The sequence below is a fragment of the Melopsittacus undulatus genome, chromosome 19 (assembly GCF_012275295.1).
Source record: "Melopsittacus undulatus isolate bMelUnd1 chromosome 19, bMelUnd1.mat.Z, whole genome shotgun sequence".
NCBI classification, from domain to species: Eukaryota; Metazoa; Chordata; class Aves; order Psittaciformes; family Psittaculidae; genus Melopsittacus; species Melopsittacus undulatus.
In genome coordinates this window covers 3466958-3487059 of record NC_047545.1, presented here as the reverse complement: position 1 = coordinate 3487059, position 20102 = coordinate 3466958, and the positions used below count along the sequence as shown (strand labels likewise).

The following is a 20102-nucleotide window of genomic DNA, read 5'->3' as shown; positions in this document are numbered from 1 at the left end:
ATATTTTTTCACTTCAGAGTGTTTCCTGGAAAGGAGTCATTGTTTTAGTGAAAGTTTGAAATCATGTCACCTCAATTCTGCCCTGTTTGCCTGTGAGCATGCTGAGTGCAGGCTTCAGACAGCAAAACATGCTGCTTCCACTAGTGCAGTAAGATGCTCTGCTAAGCAGAAAGTGTGGACCATCATTGAAACACAAAACAGAGAAAACTAGGAATGTTTCACTTCATTCTTTCCTTGACAATATCTTGCAATTCAGTAAGAGAAATTCTGTAATTGCATCTTATCACTGAGATTATATTTGCCTTGAACTATAGATCTCAACCCTGAAGTTTTTTGCTGTGGGGTATGAAATTAGATAAACCCTTCACATGGGTGGAGTTCACTCTTAAGTTAACAGCATTTGCTGTGGTAAACCATTTTGTATATCATCTCTTTTTGCTGAAGTGAGTCCTCGGTGTGGTTTGGGTGCACCACTTGGGTAACTGCTGAAACTGCTGTGGTTTCAGAATAGGACCTGTTTTGCTTTTTTCTGCACTTTTTTCCCCTGAAACTATTAGTAGAAATATCAAATAAGTAAGGGTTACAACTGTTCGCTTGCACTTTCATACTGCCATGCCTCCAAAACAATCAGCATTAGCATGTAAAAATGGAACATTTTCCAGTGAATGTAAGATTACTGCAGTCTCAGCCACTGCTAACAGTATATTTTGCATTGTTGCAATTTTACCAATGTCCTTCAATTTTAATGTGTTTTGGGTCTTTTTACTTTGCATTATAGGGTCTGGAATACACATTCTAGACATGGGAATACGCCTCTGTGTACTTCAGTATCCACTTATTGCACTGGGAGATTCACACTGGGTGTAACCCAGCAGGGATGTCAGATCATTCTGCTGTCATTAGTGCTAATTTGTGGCTAATAACTAAGTAAATTTGAACATCTGACTGAACCAAACAAACTTCTGCCAGGCCTCAAACCCATGTTTGCAGAGTGTAGCAGGATAAAACAATCTGTAAGCAACACTGAGAGTGCAGTGAAAGAGGGCTCCTTGAGGATGCTGTCATGAGTGCCAGCATTGGTGTTTTCTGCATGGAGCATTAGGCCTGAAAATTGCTCTGCAAAAAATAAACCTCATTTTTATATTTCACCTTTTCCAAGGAATAATAAAATTATAGTCCTCTTCTATTCTTTAATGTAGGAAAAAGTGAAGAAAATGGCATTTGGGATGTGAAAGGAAAATTTTCAACAGTATTAGCAGAAACTCTTATGATTTGTGGTGACATTTCCTCTCCAGCAAAGTTATTCTTTGTGATCTGTGTGAAGATGAAGCAGGAGAAACCCCGATGCTCTGTGTGCATCCTGAAACCACTAGGGGCTTTGTGCAAAACCCTTAAACAGGCCACCTAGAAAAAAACAGGTTTGCTGAGCAAATACGTTGCAAACCTTAGGTTTGTGTTAACAGTCACTAGTTCCACAAAGTGGTTTCAGCAGCAGCAGATTTAACCTAAGAAAAGAGCAGCTTAAAATGGGTTGGTTTTGCCTCTATCAGTCAAAAATTGGTTTGGTGCAATATAGGGAGAAGGAAACGAGGGGGAATTTGCTTATAGTAACTGACAGTAGTGGAAGGAGAAAAATGCAGAGGGCTCTTATGTTGCCTTGATAAATGCAGATGCTCCAATTCTCTTTGTCGTTTAAAATAAGTTAAACTAAATTGCTCTTTTTATCTGGAGGGTTACATAAAGAACATGGAGTTACTCATCCCTTACCAGGTTTGCTTAGTTCCCTGACAGTGCCTAGCTCTGATGAAAGGTGAGATCTCCTGGAGGCTATGGTGATGGCAGGATGTAAAAGCAACACTTTCAGAGAACAAAATGTGGCCTCTGTTGATAGGAAACGCAGTTTGAAACTCAGGTGAAGAAGGGTCCATGCTTGTGGCCAGAGCAAATGCTGCTGTATTTCCTTTATGTTTTGTTACTTCCTTCCATCAGTGACAAATCCCTGGTCTGATCTGCTGTCTTTAGAAGTCCCACATGTGGTTGCTAACATGGGTATATCCATAGATCTTTGCCACATCTGATACCCAGAATGGAGCACGTACTAAACCATGAAAAATAGTACTGGAGTGAACTTTTAAGAGAGCTCATTTATCCTCCAGCTTCAAGGCAGCTAAACCAATGGGATTTCTAGAACCTCCTGGACGTGATGATGGAATGCAACAAGGTCCCTAGGTAGTCTTGAGTATTTTTAACCTTTTAAAATGTTACAAATAGTCTAACGTAAATCTCTCTTGCTAAAATCTAAATCCATTAGTCTTTCTCTTAATGGAAGACTTGCCTGCAGGACTATGATCAGGTTCTCCTCGAATACTCCTTAAGACTGAACAAATCCAGTTATATCTCTTACTGTTCATGTCTTTTCTACATCTCCCTCTGCTTGTTCAGCTGTGCTCGCTTCACATCTTTCCTGAAGCACAGTGCCTGCCGTGGTCACTGCATTGCATCAGGAGCCCGGATCTGGCTTCAGCACTGCACAAATGACTTAAGAGTCTGTGATTCCTTCAGCTCCCCTGTAAATCTGCGCCTGACTGAGCTTGAGGAGTGTGAGCCCCTGCACACTGTGCCCTGACCCTTAAGGGAGGTGTCACCAGCAGGGTGAGGAACCTGCTCATGGCAAGAGGGATGTGGGTTCAGCAAGCCAAGTGCCAGGGAAGATGTTCCCTGGGATGGGAGCTGTGATTTAATGGCAGGTGAAGGCAGGCTGCTGGGTAGGTTATTTATTTAGTGCAGGTTTGCTGATCCTTATTTCTCTTTAGCAAATGAGGATTTCCAAAGATTCAATCAAATACAATAAAGTTCACGAGCAACTACAAAAATACCTTCATAAAAGCTATCAGGCTGTGTCTTAGACATGCCAAGTACAGGCTCTGAAATTTCGGGGTTCAACTCCCCATTTCTCTGTGCACTCTTAGTATGTGTATCCTGATGTGAATAAATGACAAGATTCCTATGAAGTTATAGTTCAAATAATTGAACTTTTCAAAAAATACAGCCTTATTAATGCAATGAATGTATGTAACTCAAGTTATTATACAGGAAGTAGTAAATACTTGTTCCTTTTAAAGTGTTTCTAGGTTTTTCTCTATCATTTGTTAAGTACACACTATAATCAGGAGGGTTTGTATTTTCCCTGGAGGCTAGACTGTGTACTTGTCAGGAGCAGTCTTCTTTGATTGCTTGTTTGGGGTGGTTTTAATTAGAAAAGGCAAATGTGCATGTGTATCTGTTTAGTTATTTGACCTAACAAAACAGTACTGTTCACAAGGGGAATTAAAAATTAACCACCGAGTTTCTATTTGTAACCAACAAAATATACAGCCATTATTTATGAGCATATGCAGTCGGTCCTGTGATTTCATTTGCTGTTGGGGTGGAATATAAGAACAAGCAGTCACCTGCAAAAGGTGGGTTGTACAGCAAACACCCCACAACAAGGTGATTTCTTAATCAGTCTCTTTTCCCTTGTACGTGTGGTGGAAGAAGGATTAAGCAGTTCCAGGATTTGTTGTGTAAAGGCATAGATAAGTTACTGTTTGGTTCTAGTTAACACGATTAATTATTTCTTTAGTGGTCTATATTTTTAAGTATTTTGTCTTTTATATAATCCCAAATTTAAACTTGAATTATCTCCAATCCTGGAAAATGACCTAAAGTCATACTTGTCAAATTCATCTGACCAAATGGCTTTATACTGGGTTTTATAATTTAAAATCTCAAAGGTATTAATACTGCAGTATCTATAAGTAAGATAATAAATCTATTTAAATAAAACAACTGTTTGAGACGATTTGCATTGAGAAAAGAGTACCATTATATTTGCTTAAAATTTAAACCATCCCAGGAAGGATGGATGATGCTAAATTGTATCAGCACAGTTTCCTGTTTAAGGGCTTGCATTGGCCATGGTAAGTAACTTCTCTTTTTCTCCTTTTGTTTGTTTTTTTCCTAAACTTTCCAGGTAAAAGTACTCCTGTAAACCACCTTGGGTCTTCAGATTTTCCCAAGCCCCATGATCCATTCCAGCCATTTGGGGCTGACAGCAGTGACCCGTTTCAAAGTAAAAAGGGGTTTGGGGACCCATTTAGTGGAAAAGATCCATTTGCTCCCTCCTCTTCAAGTAAAACTTCTAAAGACTCTTCCTTGGGGTTTGCAGACTTCAGCTCTGTAAGTTAAGTTCATTGTCTCTGAGCAAACCACTTTCTGCTCTGCTTGCAGCAATCTATTGGGGTTTTGTTTTAACTGCAAACCTACTGTTCACTGGCTTCTGTCTTTTAGTACCTTCATGCTGTCCTCATTGTTTTTGTATTAATATTTCTGTAATAAAAAGGCATTATTTCAATAAAAACCAAGAAGTTTCATACTAAATTTTAAAGGGTTTATTTGCATTTAAATTATTTTAGTACAGTGTGCCTTTACTCACAAATTCTTTGTAGCAGAATCTGTGTATTGTTTTTGTTGCATGGAGGCTATTTTGTAAACTGAGTTTTGGGAGCCAATGATGTAAAGGTTCAAAACCGATTGTTGAAAACATTTCTATAGTGATTTCACCATATCCTGGGAAGCAAATCCTGAAAGGGAAAGGTTCCATTGAAGTATTTGTAATTGTCTGTGAAAAAAGTTCTGACAATCCTGTCACTATGTTTGCTGTATATGATGGAATGTGGTCATAAAGATACATACCCGAGACAGAAATTGAAAAGTTAGCTGTTGGATTTTGTTCCCATTACTGATATTATAGAAAAGCCCTTGTTAGAGAAAGAAAACAAAATTGTTTTGAAGAACCAATACTGAAACATCCATCCTGTATTCTAAAAGACACTGTGAGAAGGTTTGAAAGCAAAGCCAAGTACCCATTCATTAAAAACCATCAGGCTTTGTTTACAGTGCTGGCAGGTACATTATTGAACTGGAAATCACTGTAAATGTAGTAGTAGTGTGGTTCTTACTGCTTCCATGAGTAGATAGAAATCTGTGCCATCCACAGCCTCAGCCTTCTTCCTCCTTTCATGTATTTTTGTTCTGTCACATTGCCATGCAGTAAAATTGCCAGCGTAATCTGTTACTTAACTCTGATGAGCACAGTTCAGTGTTCAACAAGTGGAGGTCTTCAAGCTGAATCTTTCAGGTTGCGTATTTTTAATGGTTCCCCCCCCCCCCCAGTTATTAGTTAATAGTAAATGTGTTATCACTTTCCTATGTGATATTGTTAGATGAGGTCATCTGTGCATACTTTTAGCTGACCTCAGTGCTTTAATTTATCTATGATACTGAAAACGTCAAAGTTCAAGATACTCTGTATGCTTTACCACAGTTAGTAATAGCCTGTTGAATTTGCACAGTTAAATTCTGTGATTGTATACAAAATGGTGACATTCTTAATAAAAATAAGACGCAAAACTTGCTTTATCTGAAATTTCTTGAACATCTTAATTTCTTCCTTCAATGAAAGACAAATAATGGAATGGAATGACTGTTACCCAGCTCTTGTTGGCTTCCTTTGCAGACTGCATTTCTTAAGTGAAAAGTGTGGCTTACACTGGCTGATTGCATTAAATGATTAACCAAAATCACTGATCCCCATCCCAGTGGGTGCTCTAGTGTGAAATTTGCTGGGCCATCAGGTTTTCAGGAGAGGAGATTAACTTTAGAAGATAAGGGAAAAATAGGAAAAATGAGATCTTGAGCAGTAGCCACTTAGAATTCCTGCGAAGTGGCACTTCATGACATGAATTTGACTGGGGACTTGATCCCTGTTCTTTGCAGTTTGGGGTTTTCTTTGCTTGCTTGTAACACCATTATGTTGCTACACTTGATAATCCCTAATCCTTCTGTACGAAGCCTTAATTGTACCAGTTACCTTGTAATCGGCTCTTTGCCTGACAGGTGGGGAACTTTGTTCATAATGGAAATTCAAAGCGATTTGACTTACAGAAGGCTTTTTGACACAAAGGTTGAGGCCATGGAATCTGAGAACAGAATCAGAGAATCACGTAGGTTTGACTGTTTTTTTACTTGAAGTTCTTTACTGTAGCACAGGAATAAGATGAGAACCTTCACGTGCTTCAAGTAGCACACTATAGAAAATCTGGTGCTTTTTTTCTGAGGCTCTGGCAAATTCATGTTCCCCCAGTTTAAGTGTATTCTCATGGCATTAAATACGGCTCTTTGTTAAAAAACAAAGCCTTTTGGTAGCTCATATTTCAGGTATTTCTAGGTTCCAGCTTCAGTTTACAGAACAACAAGAAAAGCAATCTTCCTGCCAACAGAAACAGAGCGCTTAGAACTAAACTGAATTTTCCCTTTTCATGTAAGCTGGTGATTTAGTACACACGAGTCAGTGCACCTTGTGTGTATTTGATCAGTTTGTCTGCAGTCTGCTCTTTTCCTCCTTTATGCCTTGGGTCTAACTCAACTTCCAAAGAAAGAAAAAAGGGGGATTTCAGTGAAATGACAGTTACAGGAGATATATTTACAGACTTCTTAAAACCTGGATATATGCAAAACAATTGTTATTGTATTGAATGACTTGGAATTCGGTTACTTTGCCTTTTTATAGGCACTGTTGGGTATTTCACTATCTGATGGTCAGAGTTGTGCTCCTGAAAAGTTTCCTTTATGCCTTTCTGCAAACCATTTATAACAAGGCACATCCAGATTTGTTGCCAATGAATCATGTATTTTGCTTTTTTTACTCAGTGCTTTTAACCACAAAAAATATGCAATAAGCAAGTCACAACTGGGACTTTCATAAGCTTTGGAAGATTTATCTTAAAATGGAAGCTATATAAGTAAGACTGTTTTCTCAACAGAGGGTTTGACCAAAGCTGATTGTGTTTCAGAAAGAGTAACTGTTATTCTCCATCCCAGCTAATGTGATCCTTTTGAATTACTGGAATGAGTAGAGAAGCCCTTTTTCCATTTGAGTCTGCCTGTACTGTATCTTGTACAAAACTAATCTATTTAAAATCTTTGGGAGCTTTTAAATCTCACCTGTGAGCTGACATGATTTAAATCACTTCAAAAGTCAAATACAGTAAACTGCATGGCACTTCTGTTGTATTTCAGTAGCATTGAATGCAAAGGTCCTCTTCTAAGTTGTGATGTTGATGTTGAAAGCAGAAATATTCTTTAAAGTCATATTAAAATACCTTTTTTTCCCCCCTTTTCTTTCATCAAATCCTATGAAAGATCATAAGAGAAATAAACAGGAACAGGGAGCATCGCAAAGCACGTAGCTAAAGCGGAATGTACATTATGAATAAACAAGAATTGGACTTGGGTTGAAAAAAAATGAGATAGGTGCATTTATTTAAAAATACAAATTACAGATCCAGTGCAGAGTGGAAAAGGCAGAGCCGGGCTCATCACATAGTGTAGGTGTAGCCAGCCATAGGTCTGTGTGTTTCAAGCTTGTTGGGGAAGGTGTTGTCCAGTCAGGTAGTGAACGGGTGCGTTCTGCTGTGTCTAGAACTACTGTGTTGTGGTCCGCAGGACAATTGGTGCGGTACGCATCCAGCTGCAACTGAACCTATAAATTCCATGGTTTTCTCATCCCCCCAAAAAAAGAACCCAAATAACATGTTTTCCCGACCATTTCAAGAAAAGATAGGCCAAAGCAAATGTTAGAAGTGGGCTGTAACGCAAGCATTTGCATGCAGCTGCAAACGTTTCTGTGCCCGTCACCCTCTTCAGCCAATGCTAAAATTAAACGGTCACAGATTATATTTGAGTTTGAAATTGTTGTGATTTCGGGACGATATTGTCATTTTTTTGTGCAAAAAGTTCAACCAAGGAAAATTTTTGCATACTTCAGTGGTAAATCCTGGAATGTGACTTTGGAATAGTTTCGCTGCAGTGCATTGACGTGTTTGGGGCAGCTCAAACAGGCCTAGAAGCTGCGTGTTAAAATATGTCCTGTTTCCTTGGTGTTTTCTGCTGAAGTACATTTGATTCTCTTGCGTTATTTCTTGCTGGAAAAAAACCCTGCATGGATTTTATTTATGTCCAGTAAGAGAAGCACTTGTTGTAACTTTTGAGTTGGTGATGAAACTTCCCACAGATCAGCAGTCTCCAGAGTCATTATTAAAACCCATCACCCTTAGAGGAAACACTACCAGAAAACTCTCTGCAGAGGAGTTGCACAAGAGTAAATAACTCTTGGTTTTACCAGCTATTTACTATTCTTAAAAATTAATGTAGGTTGCTGTGCTCCCAAACCACTAACTTGCTTTTTCTGTGTTTGTGGGGTTTTTGTTTGGCTCCAGTCCCCTGGCCATTTTCATACACAGCTGAGGCATGGATGCAGGGATGTGCAGCCCAGATGGGTTAGTTTCCTGGTGGGAGGAGGAGGAGGAAGAAATTAAGGAAATAAATTAAAGGATGAAATGAGGAAATCAGTGAGTGAATTTCTATCTTGATTCAGAAGAACTGCCCTAAGACAGCTTGGTACACTTGATTCATATATTTAATAAGTCTGATTCGTTGTATTTTTCACGTAATTTCTTCTAGCTTTTTGGTAACTTCATTAATTTCTTTCCCATTTTCATTTTTTAGTTTGGAAATGAAGAACAGCAGCTGGCGTGGGCAAAGCGTGAGAGTGAGAAAGCAGAGCAAGAAAGACTAGCTCGATTGCGGAGACAAGAACAAGAAGACCTTGAGTTGGCTATTGCACTCAGTAAGGCTGATATGCCAAACTCTTAAGTAGCGGTTCTTTGGCTCCACCCTGTCCAAGTGAAACCTTTAAACATGGCTTTTATAAAAATACTAAATTCTTGGTTTATGTCATAGAAATAATTCTAGTCACCTTCAACTCTAAACGAGACTGGTTATGTCAAACTGGGCTCTGTGTGGCTTTTTGAGTGCATATTATGCAGGAAACACTGTATAAGCTGTATTATATGTTCTAGATAAAACTTACTGCTTATAAGAAATGTAATGTATGATCCTAAGATACTGAAAGCAAAGTTTCTTTATCTGGAAGACGATGTTGCGTTTAGTGACCTGCAGCTTGTGAATCTGGCTTTATATTACCTGAATTCCATTGGGGCGCTGAGGCTGCAGTGTGAATTTCAAAGAAAATGTCATAAAATTATAATATTTATAGAATTAACTCTCACTTGTTACTTTTATTTAACAGTTCCCGGTAGGTTAATCAGTACATCATCTGCCTCATCTATGTCGAAGTCTTCAGCATAAATTCATTGTTAGATGGTCCCTTTTTAGCCAGGAGATGCGACTTTTACAAAAGAATCTGGCCTTTTATATCTGCTGGATACAGACATAGTGAACCGTGTAAAATGTTCTGAATTTCTATCAATGAGAAGTTCTTCTAATTTAACCATTAGTTTGCATTAAATTGTAATAATTGTGTGTGATGTAAGAGAGGGAGTTAATTCAGTTGTAAATTGGACAGAGAATTTGGCAATTAAATCATTAGATGAAATCTTGATTTATCTCATAAGCAAGTGAGATTGTGATACAAGTTTGAGGAATGCTTTCATTTAAACACAAGCAATGGAAAACTTACCAAGTCTGAGCAGTGTTCATCCCTGCAACTCATTTTACTCTCTTTTGCTTCAACTGCCAGAACACAAACCGTATGATTTGTGGTACCTGAGTGTGTGAGACAGTCCCTACCTCCGTTTCTTTATTTCCACCTATCTTATAGTTGGCTTACAGATCAAACATCATTTAGCTGAAGTAAGGCCAAGTTGAAACAGATTTTAGTTGCCAAATACATGTTCATACCTAAGTTATAGAAGTACTGGTGGACTGGATTGGCTTTAAAACACAGCTGGCAGAAGTCCGAGTAGGAACAGATTTTATATGTACCTGTAGAACTTAATACTTCCACCTGCTAAGGATAACACAGAATGTGTTATATGTGTCACGTCCTTAAGATAAGTCTGTGAATTATTTACTTACTAAAAATGCCTTTTCTGATGACAGGAACTCAAAAACTTCAGTTACCTTTGCCTTGGACTCTTATTTTTAAATAGAATAGGCAAGTCTTTCCTGTCCTTGGCTCTGTAGGAATCCAAAGTTTAACATTCTGTGGTTAAAATGAAAATGTGGTATTCCTTCATCATCTTTAATGCATTTCTATTCTTACGTCCTTGCTTCCTTTCATTTTTCATACTACAATGACAGTGCCTGTTCACGGAACGAAAACAGTCTTTCCCCATTCTGTTGTAATGGCCATATTTTGGATGCTTTCCTTAGAGATAAGAATCTGATTGGATTCATTTTAATCTTCTTAGTAGTTTTCAGCTCTGAAATGCAGCTAAAATGTGGCATTTGTCATCCCAGCTATTAGTGAGTAGGTGTATGGGGGAGTGTGTGTGAGCATACACACATGTGCACATCCGTCCATTCATGTATGCAACAATATACCTGACAAAACTGAACCCTTGTATCTCAAAATGCAGTTTTAGGAGTCACAGTTCCCGCTTTGCTCTTTGTGCAATGATATTACAAATAATGTGAATCATTAATTCCCCTCAGAAAGGGAGAAGATGCATTCTAGTATTAAACCCAACCACATAAAGGTCTTGAGTTCCCTCTTGTTAATGGCCCCTGTGGAATGAAGGTATTTCTGATTTCACAGAACCTGATTTGAAATCCCTTCCCATTGTAAAGTTTCTCTAAACTATGTGAGATTAAATGATCAAACATACTAAAATGTCAACAACTTCTCTTTTCTGTTGGTGTACAGGACTTGAAGTCTCTCAGAGCAAACTTAGGCCTGTCTATAGTTAACATGAGATAAAACTCTTGCTATGAATGGGCAGTTTTCCACATGGAATGGCTGCAGGCTTCTCAGTGAAGTTAATCAGATTGTATCCATGTGTAAGATTCTCCTTTTCATTTGGGCCTAAGTCTTTGTGGTGTCTCTTCTGCTACAATAAACCCCCATTCACATGGAGTGCCTTTTTAGAAAGGAAAATCACTTTTGGACTACTGCTTGGATGAGGTCACTCCAGTGGGACAGGGTGGATGAACTCAATAGCTTGATTCATCTTCTGAGTTATGTACCATAACAAGACTTTCTGCTACTTTGTCAGTGCTCTGAAATACTGTAATTTATAATGCTTCTAAGGCAGTGAGTCGGTGTTTTCAAGCTGTCCAGCAGGAAGCCAGAAATGTGAATTAACCTAGCATTCCATATAGTGTTAGAACTAATTACTCATTTTCCTATTTCCTTATTGACTCATTCTTCATGTTTGCTTGGACAGTAATAGAAGCTCAAGCCAATGGACAAGGACAGAACGTGTTCTCTGTACACAGTGCATTAGATTTAGTAACCTTAGGTTTACTGAAACACTCTCGATTCCAAATTTTAGACACTGCAGTAGAAGAAAACTTAGCTGTGATTTCCCCCCATTCTATTTAATACAGTTTTCCATGCAAAAAGGAGCATTACCCACGTTCTTCCCTTATGCTTGTAACTCAGTGCTTTGTATAATACCTGCACTTGTTCTTCTAAGACAGAACTTCTAACACAAGACATTGATCATCATCTTCCTCCAGAACAGTGAAATTTAAAGCACAAATAGGCCTATTGCCATTTGGGCAGACAAAATATGTACAGTGCAAGATACAGAAAATGTGAGTATACACAATGCATATACAGTGTACATTGAGATCCATATTATTTGTGTCTATGTGTGTACATATATATATAGTGTATTGTATAATATAATAATAGTGTGTGTATATACTATATACGTCCACATACTATGTCTGGTATAGAGTTACTTGTGCTGTACATAAGATGTGTATATACAATGAATATGTAGAATATGCATATATATTCTATATATTAAAGCTTGTGTGTATGTATGTATTCTGTCAGCAGAGGTGGATACAGAAATGGAATTTTTACAGGAAGGCAGATTAGATTGTGGCTCTTAGAATTTCAAAGTTCTGGTGAAAGAAAGAAAATAAAAAGGCAAAATGACTGCTTCTGATGAGTTTGTTTCAGGATTACTTCCACTGGCACGAGGAACTGTGTTCAGGAGCTGTGCCAAGCTTAGAGAGAAACCTGGCAGAAGGTCAGTGTCATCTGCACTGGATGTGATTTCCCATTCTTTTGCGATTTTAAAGTGTCTTTTTGAAAAGGCTCCATTTCTGATCTTCTTGCATGGGATGGTCATGCCAGCTTTTCTTTTTTCCCTAGGCTGAGGCAATGGTTTTTCTCCTACATTTGCTTTTGGTTTCACTTTTCTCTCTCTTTTCCCTCTTTTCTAAACCCCCATTTTTAAGGAGCTATTCCCATAGCCCCATACACCCCAAACAGTCACACGCTGAGGTATAAAACATGTTTTCCTTGCTTCATTCTAGTTATACAGGTTGCACGTAATTGTCATCTGGATTTCAGCTCTGGTTTTCCTCCTTTTCCACCTAAGCTTTTACTTCAGGAGGAACGACTATCCATTGCATTCTTGGCTTTGAGGAAAGAATGGAGGTGATTCTGCTCGAGTAAATTATTAGACTCTGTGGTACATTGAGCAATCACTATGAGTTTAGTAGGCTTTTATAGTGGCACATGTGTGTTTTATACGGAGTATCGTCACTGCTGGAATGACTCATGGAAAACCATGAATTGCACACAGCGCCGAGGCACAACAGTTAAAACAGGAAAGACGGACAATGATTCACGTTGAACCTCCGCATGCAGACCTTGCATGTAGGACACAGGTATTGAATTACCCACATTAGCCTTTATAGACCAGTACGTTCGCATTGGCCTCGAGTGGTTTCCCTACGTTATATTCAGATAGGCTTGTTGTAAAACATACCAGTCATTCTGCAATAAAAGCAGATGCTCGTAAAGCAATGCTTCAACAATAATGCTCTATGAAGTATTTTTATATTGGCAAGTTTTTCCTTATGAAATCTCTGCCCTATGCGCATCATCAGTCCTTACTCTGTTTAGTTTCATGTGCTGTGCTTTCCAAGCTGTGTCCTGCTGCATAACCTTTTCCTTTTTTAATTCCTGCCTGTGAAATCTGTTGTCAGAAATTTTGTAGAAATCCTTCTGTTGTCTTAATGCTCAAAGATAATGCACTTTTCTTGAGTCTTCTTATAATCCTTTTTGGGTTACTATTTCTTCTTTAGTGTTTCTCCATTGAGAAGAGTATTTATGCTGTAGAACTAAGGCCCAAGGGATTTTGGTCCAAGTAGGATTGTTGCTTTCCCTCATGTAAGAGTTTGATTTCTCCTTCCTCCTGCATTTTATTCCTCCCTCTCAGGAATTTCTGTTTAATCCTCATTTGGAGTTGGAACTGTGTTAAAGTGAATTGATCTGAGCTAATAATCATCTAATTCAAATACCTTTCCACACTGATGAACAGCAAAGTTTCTGTTGTGGGTCAGCTGTTGCATCTCTGTAGCCTTCACAACAGTCACCTTAGGAAAGGGACTTTGCTTGGAGTACGGTGGAATGATAGAAGATTTATTTTTAGAGGAAATGTGTTAACTCTTCTTCATTGACACACCTGTTTCATCAGTTGATATACTGCTCTTTTTACTTGAAAGTTTTATAAATAAAGGCTAATTTGTTATAAAATGGAACTTTAATTTTTCCAGCTTCTGCCTTCCCCTGTAAGTTTAACTTCCAAAGAAAAACTCCTAGTGACTATGGTTCCTTCTGTTACAATTAGAGAGTGCTCTTCTGGTGTCCCTTGTAATATGACGTTCTTTAGTCTGACTTAAAAGAGGTGGAAACACAAAGTGGAAACTGCGATGCTGACCTAAATTTGACTAATCTCTCCAAATATGTACACTATTGTAGCTATATTTCTCTTTCAAATATCGTAACAAACTGAAACGTATTTTAGTTTTAACCCATCTCATGTTTATTGTTTAATATAATAAGAGAAATGTTATTGTTTAATATAATAAATGAAAAGTTACTTTTTGGAGCTCGGAGACTTTGGCAATCTTTCTTTCATTTGCTTTTGTCTCAAACTGGTGAATCTTGCTTTGACCAACTGCTTGCTTCCCTGTGTTAAGATCTCTTTTCCTTCTGGCTGGTAGCCTCCCCGCACTGTTTTCCCTTCTGTCCTTCCCCTTCTTCCTCGTTCCAGCCACATTTGGGCTGTAGAGACCAGTCAGAAAATCCAATGCCGCACCCTTTCCAAAACACTTTTGTGTGCTGCAATGCTAAACATCCTGGTGATTTATCCTGGGAGATCACCAGAGACAAACCCTTGCTGCTGGCTGGAAAAACACACCTCACTATCATCCCATTGGACATCCTTCACTTTGAGTCATTGTTCTCCCATCTGTTTATTTACTCTGCCTCTGCACACGTTGGCATGGGTAACAACCGATTGCCAAGGCAGGTTTCTCTTGAAATTGCTCTCCAGCATTATTTTTAGTAGGCTGACATTGTGAAGCCAGGAGTTGACTGCAGTGTGGCATGGACAGGCACAACTTCCTCCCCAGCTTCTCTCGTCGTGTAACGCTCCCCTTCCCTTGCAAGAAAAGAGGGCTGCAGGTCCAGGTTTTGCTCCTGCTCAAGGTTTTGGAGCCTGGCATACGTAAAGTTCATCCTTCCACTGTCACAAATGCTTGCCTAATCTGCATTGTCCATGCTTACTCTAAAAGGACTCCCTGTACGTAGAGGCCAGGAGGCTCTTCATTGGGAAGGGGAATGTAGACATCCTGCTCAAGAAGAAACATCTGCAAGTGGAAATCTGAACATGAAGGAACTCAAAGCTACAAGTTCAGCTGTTAAACCTCAGAAACAAATGTAGCCGTCGTTGACTGCCTCAGTATGACCCAAAGCCAGCTTGCGTTGTGCAAGTCTGAGCACGTGGATCCCTTCCTGCCATCCCTACCACTGAAACTGGAGTCATGGTTTTCTTAGGAAGACACTACTGGGGGAAAATTGCTGAATTTCCCATCTGCTGTACGTGACCATCAGTTTAGTCACTGCACATCTTTCACCTCCTGCCTGGTTAGCATTTCTTTTAATGTAATGGTCACAATTAAAGCTGTTTATTGGTGCTGATACAGCAGCACTCGCAAATCCTATTGCCTTCCTTACTGATGAAGCCTCATGATGCTCTTTGCCAGCTGCAAACACACTTCTGCTGTTTAACCTCCCATAAATGGTGTTCTCAATCACAGCTTTCCAGAAGGAAGCTGTACAGAAGAACAAAGCCCTGTGTGCTCTCTGCCCATCCCTTTCACCTGCAGGAAGTGCACCCAGGCATCCTAGATCCTTTATTTTGCAAGTACTTGTGATATAAAGTCATTAATACATCAAAACCTAGTGTAAAGAAAGGGGTTGTTGGGATTTGAGGATTGTTTGGGGATTTGTTTAAGCCTCGGGCTCAATAGCTTCTCACCTAATACATTAAAAGTCACAGGGGCTGTTCAGTGTGATATTCCAGATATTTCCTGATGACATAATAGTAGCTCAGAACTCCAGGAATGCTCAGAACTATAAGAAGTGCAAGAAGCCAAAGGAATAGTGATTGAAAGGGATCCTGTATCTAATTATAAACCTGTAACAGGTAAGTTCATCTGCAATTTCTGTATTGCTGAATTTATGCTTACTATAAGGGGCAGAATACTTTTGATTTGCTCCAAGGAGTTATAATTGCAGCAGGTAAATAAGCAGGTAACTAATGCTAACTGTGGTTAAAGAGTAAATTAAAACCTTGCTGCTCCTGCTCTCCCTGTGCTTGGAAAGGTGGTTTTAGGAAAAGTTAATACATCTTCATTACATTAAGCATTGCATATGACTCATTTTCTGTGTCTACATAAAATACTGTAAGATCAAATAATTGTGGCTGAAAAGTCAGACCTCAAAAGACTAAATCAAGCTTACTCTCTGCCTAACAAGTTTGGGATAAATCCCTGTCTGCTCTGCACACTTTAGTATTGTTCCACTGCAGAAGCGATTCCCAATCTCAGCCTAAGTGATGGGGAAGTGGTTGTTTGGGATCAAATAGGATGGAGCTTTTAAGGAGTCTCTGGGAATCTATAAATTGAGCCAGTTACCTCCAGGGCCTGTGAATTGTGTATGGCTACATGCTTTTGGTTGCTGGATTTGGCTTGTAAATGTATTCCTTCTCCTCCAAACGTATGGGAAGCACATTTCTAAACAGAGAGGTGCCTGAAGCCTGGGTCTTCACGGCAGAGAGAGGTTACTGCAGTGCCAGCGAGTTTCAGGAGCTCCAACCACACCACTGTAGCACACAGGATGAGTCCTGGGCAGGTGGGACCTATTACAGACCCAGCTGAGTGTGGCCACCTCAAGGACATGCAGGGATGGGTCAGGTTTGTAGATGCCAGCAGGTACATTTCAGATGTTAGCAACGGGGATAGCTTTCTCCCTATCAAATTACACGGTGTTTGGATTGAATTTTCCTCTTTCTGTTTCCCCCAACACTGCTGGTTACCATGGCAATGGCTACATGACTTTGTTGTAGCTGTTTTATTTAAATATAGTGAAAGAAATTGCTAGAGCTTGGGATTCTGGCTTTGAAAATTCAATTTAAGGAAAGCCTAACAGCTACTCTGTGTTATAGGTGCACAAAATAGCTTCAGAAACCACAGAGCTTCTAGCACAGAAAACCACAGAACCACACAATCCTATAATTTGAAGAATGGGCAGACTTTTTTTGGCACTTGTTGTGGACGGAGGACCAACGTTTAGAACCACTCCATGTTTCCAGGCAGCTTGAAAGCGGCTGCGAGTAACCAAGGACTCGCACAGGCTGAAGTCCCCCAACCCTCCTCGAGGGGAGCTTTGGCCAACATGAAAACTTCAACTCCCCCAGCTGTGATCATCTGGAAAACTGCAGCTCTAAAATGAACTTCCAGCAAAGCCAGAGGGTTCCTTGCCCAACCTTCTGCTTTAGGGCTGAGAAAAGGGGATTTGAAAGCGCCCTGCCCGCCCGCTCGCAGGCTGCTGCCGTGGTGCTGTGCTGCTCTGCTGGGTGCTGGGAGCTGGAAGGCGACCGAGCGACCGCAGCAGGGTGGCAGGACCCGGTTGTGCTCTGGGTGCTGTTTCAGCAGCAGCAGCCTCTGTGTTACGGTGTTTTCTGCAGATGACTTCCCATGCAGGACAGATGTAACTGACTCCTCTGAAGTCAGCAGGTGAGAGAAAAACCGTTTTGAGTGCAGTGAAACCCAGTGCCCTGAACCCGGGTGTGGAACAAGCTGACTTCCAACAGTAATCCCTGTGGATGGTGGCTCAAGTTGAGACATATTGGCTCATCCTTTCACTAGGAACATCGTGCAGGATATGCTCGGCTCCGTACTTAACGCACCCCATCTAATCTGGCCATCTATCTTGCAAGTGAACCCGTCACTGTGGTATCTTATGAGAATATGTGTGAAAATCTTGTTTACAACGGACTCTGCGTTTCCTCCCATCAGGTTTAAGTACAGCTTCGTTTTTTCCCTTTCCTTAGTGTGTCACAATCAAATCCAGGATAGATGCAGATCCCCGGGGGCTTCCCTGGGAGGCAGATGGGGTTCTGGGTCTTTTCGTGTTAATGACAACAAAACGAAGGTAAAAGACCTGATGGTCTGTTGTTAGAGGAGTGATTTCCTGCTGGTTTGGGAGTTTGGTGGAATCACACCCATGCATCTTTGGATGCACTAATTTAAAGCAATTCATTAAAAACAGAGAAAGAGAGTTGCCGATTACTCAGAATGTGAGAAGAATGAGATCAGCATCTCTTTCTGTTACAAGATTATCTCAAGATTCAAGTACCTGCAGTTTCCTGTAAAGACCACACAGAAATTATCAAACGTGCCCTCCTTTAAACAATCGAAATCAAGCTGGTCATGAACTTTTATTAGTGTTCCATCCTCCCTGTCCCTCCTCTCTTTTAGAGGCCTGTATTTCTGTATTTTTACATAGATTCTTTATATTTAGACATTTTATATGGGTTCTTTTTATATTTTTATACTTTAGGGGGGTATATTTATATGGGGGCTTTTATATGCATATATTGTTATATGGGGGGAGATTTGCCCTATTTTCAGATGAGTCACAACAAATCTAAAAGCTCAGAGGACACAACCTGCTCCTCTTGACATAGTGAGCACCGCAGAGCAGAGTGTATCAGTCTATCTCCACTGTTCATCACTGAGTGTTGTTTTGTAAGACAGGCTCATGTAGATAACAAATGTCTTATGTGAAGACCTTCTGGTGAACAGGAGAGGAGGTTGGGACCCTTCCGGCTAGACTGGTCCCTAGAGCAAAGGGAAACTCAGATGTTCCCATGGAAAGGTACTGGAGGAGGAGCACCCACTCTGGTGGGTGCTATAGAGGAGCCACGCAAGGGGGGGGTTAGGGTGAATGCAGTAACACTGATCTCTGCCCGCAGGCATCACCAATGCTTCACACTGCTTCACTGGCTATAGCTGCCTTCCACTCCTGTGATGTGGGAGGATACCCCAGTGCTGGGAGCAAAGGGCCAGCAGCCTCTGCAGGAGCAAAAGCGATGGCTGGGGCTGAGCAGAGCTGGCTGAGCAGGTTGTGATGCTTCCCTGCTCCCCTCCACTGCTGCAGAGCTGTGTCTGGACTCCTTCCTGAGCCAGACATGGGCTGTGCACCCAGGGCTGGCTGTGTCCAACCTCCCTGTCTTTTTCACTCCCTTACAAAAGAGGGAACAGTTTCAGATCGCACTGTATCACTGAAACCTGGGAATGACGAAACCCATTCCCAGCTCTTCAGAAGGAGCAAGGGAAAGGCAGGTAAGGGTAAGCCTTAACTTTCACCAACTGTATTCTTAGAGTTACAAACACCAAAGGACACTCTGAAATATGAAGATCTTCAGCTATGGGGAAAGAGAAGGAAATACCTAGGGCTGTTGCAACAATGCATGTGCTAAGTTTAGAACATCTTTAAGTCATCCTCACTTTCTGGAATTAGATTGTGCAATTTATGTTCTTTTCTAGCAAATAAATGAGCTTTGCTTTTAATGAAGAAATGTTAAATCTCCCTTATATTTCACTTTGAAAGAGCTATAAAAGTGAAATGTGGAACTCATTCTTCCATGTCAGTGATTAGAAGCCCAAAATACATCTGTTCCACATGAACAACTGCAGACTTTGCTTTCAGAGAAGACTAGCTATATTTGTAGTCACTTTAAATGTATTCCTGTTGATTTCATTCGTGTGTATTCTAACTTCTAAAGTCAGAAAAATGTCACAATTTTGATGAAAACCAAGCTGCAGGTATCCAGATGCTAAGGGAAAATGCTTCCCTATTCAGCCGAATCTGCACAAGTATCCTGGTGCAGCACTAAACTGTAGCTGTAAACCAGAGGATCCTCATCAGAGTTATTGTATAGATGCACTACTTGGACTTCTGATCTCATTTACAGCTGTGGAATGGCTTTCTGGGGGCTCAGGTTGACTTGGGGCAGCTCTTTATTGCAGCATCCATGTGAATGCAAATCAGCTTTCAGAATCTGGATTCCTTTCCTCCAAAATAGTGAATCTCTTTCTTAGCTCTAGGAATCCAGGTGGGAATACGAATTATGACAAGGAATTTGTTTGAGGGAGTGAGTTATGAAGGTATTGGAACCTGTGTTGTGAATTTAAGTGTAAATTCCACTACTGTTCTATTGGAATTCTGCAGTGAGCTCTTGAGAACAAGGATAATTTATGTACAAGAATGCCTTAAAATAAGCCTCCATAATTACAAAAATGCAGTGTTTAAATTTATAGTAAAAACCCACACACTGCTGGCAAAACTGTAACTGCATCTGGAAAACATTAAGGATGCTATTAAAATAGTCTAGCATAAACTAGAAATGAGACTGAAATTACAGTGTTGCTTACTTAACCATTTTTAGGAAGTATATTCTGAATAAGACCCACTTTGCTGTTTCGGTTGTTGATAGAGCTCGGTACTGGGTTTGTTCACCACTAAGAACCAAGTACATGCTCTCTTACCTCATTTAGAATTGCTCTGATTTGTGAGCATCTTCTCGCAGTTGCTGGTCATTTAGGGCATAGCCAGGGGGTTCTTGGGAAAGCAGGGAGACCCCAAAGGAGGATAAAAA

At 40.1% G+C, this 20102-nt stretch overlaps 1 protein-coding gene across 3 annotated transcripts in view; it reads left to right on the top strand.

The window, feature by feature from the left end:
* EPS15L1 (epidermal growth factor receptor pathway substrate 15 like 1) overlaps nt 1–13627 on the top strand; it is a 44225-nt gene extending 30598 nt beyond the window's left edge. For 2 of the 3 annotated variants that reach the window (XM_034070782.1, XM_031042296.2), the window contains 2 exons: nt 4016–4221; nt 8611–13627. In XM_034070782.1, the coding sequence (XP_033926673.1) occupies nt 4016–4221; nt 8611–8757 (353 nt within the window). In that variant the 3' untranslated portion in view covers nt 8758–13627. The remainder of the gene's footprint in view (nt 1–4015; nt 4222–8610) is intronic. The other variant, XM_034070783.1, reaches the window with a different exon arrangement.
* The last annotated feature ends 6475 nt before the right edge of the window (nt 13628–20102 follow it).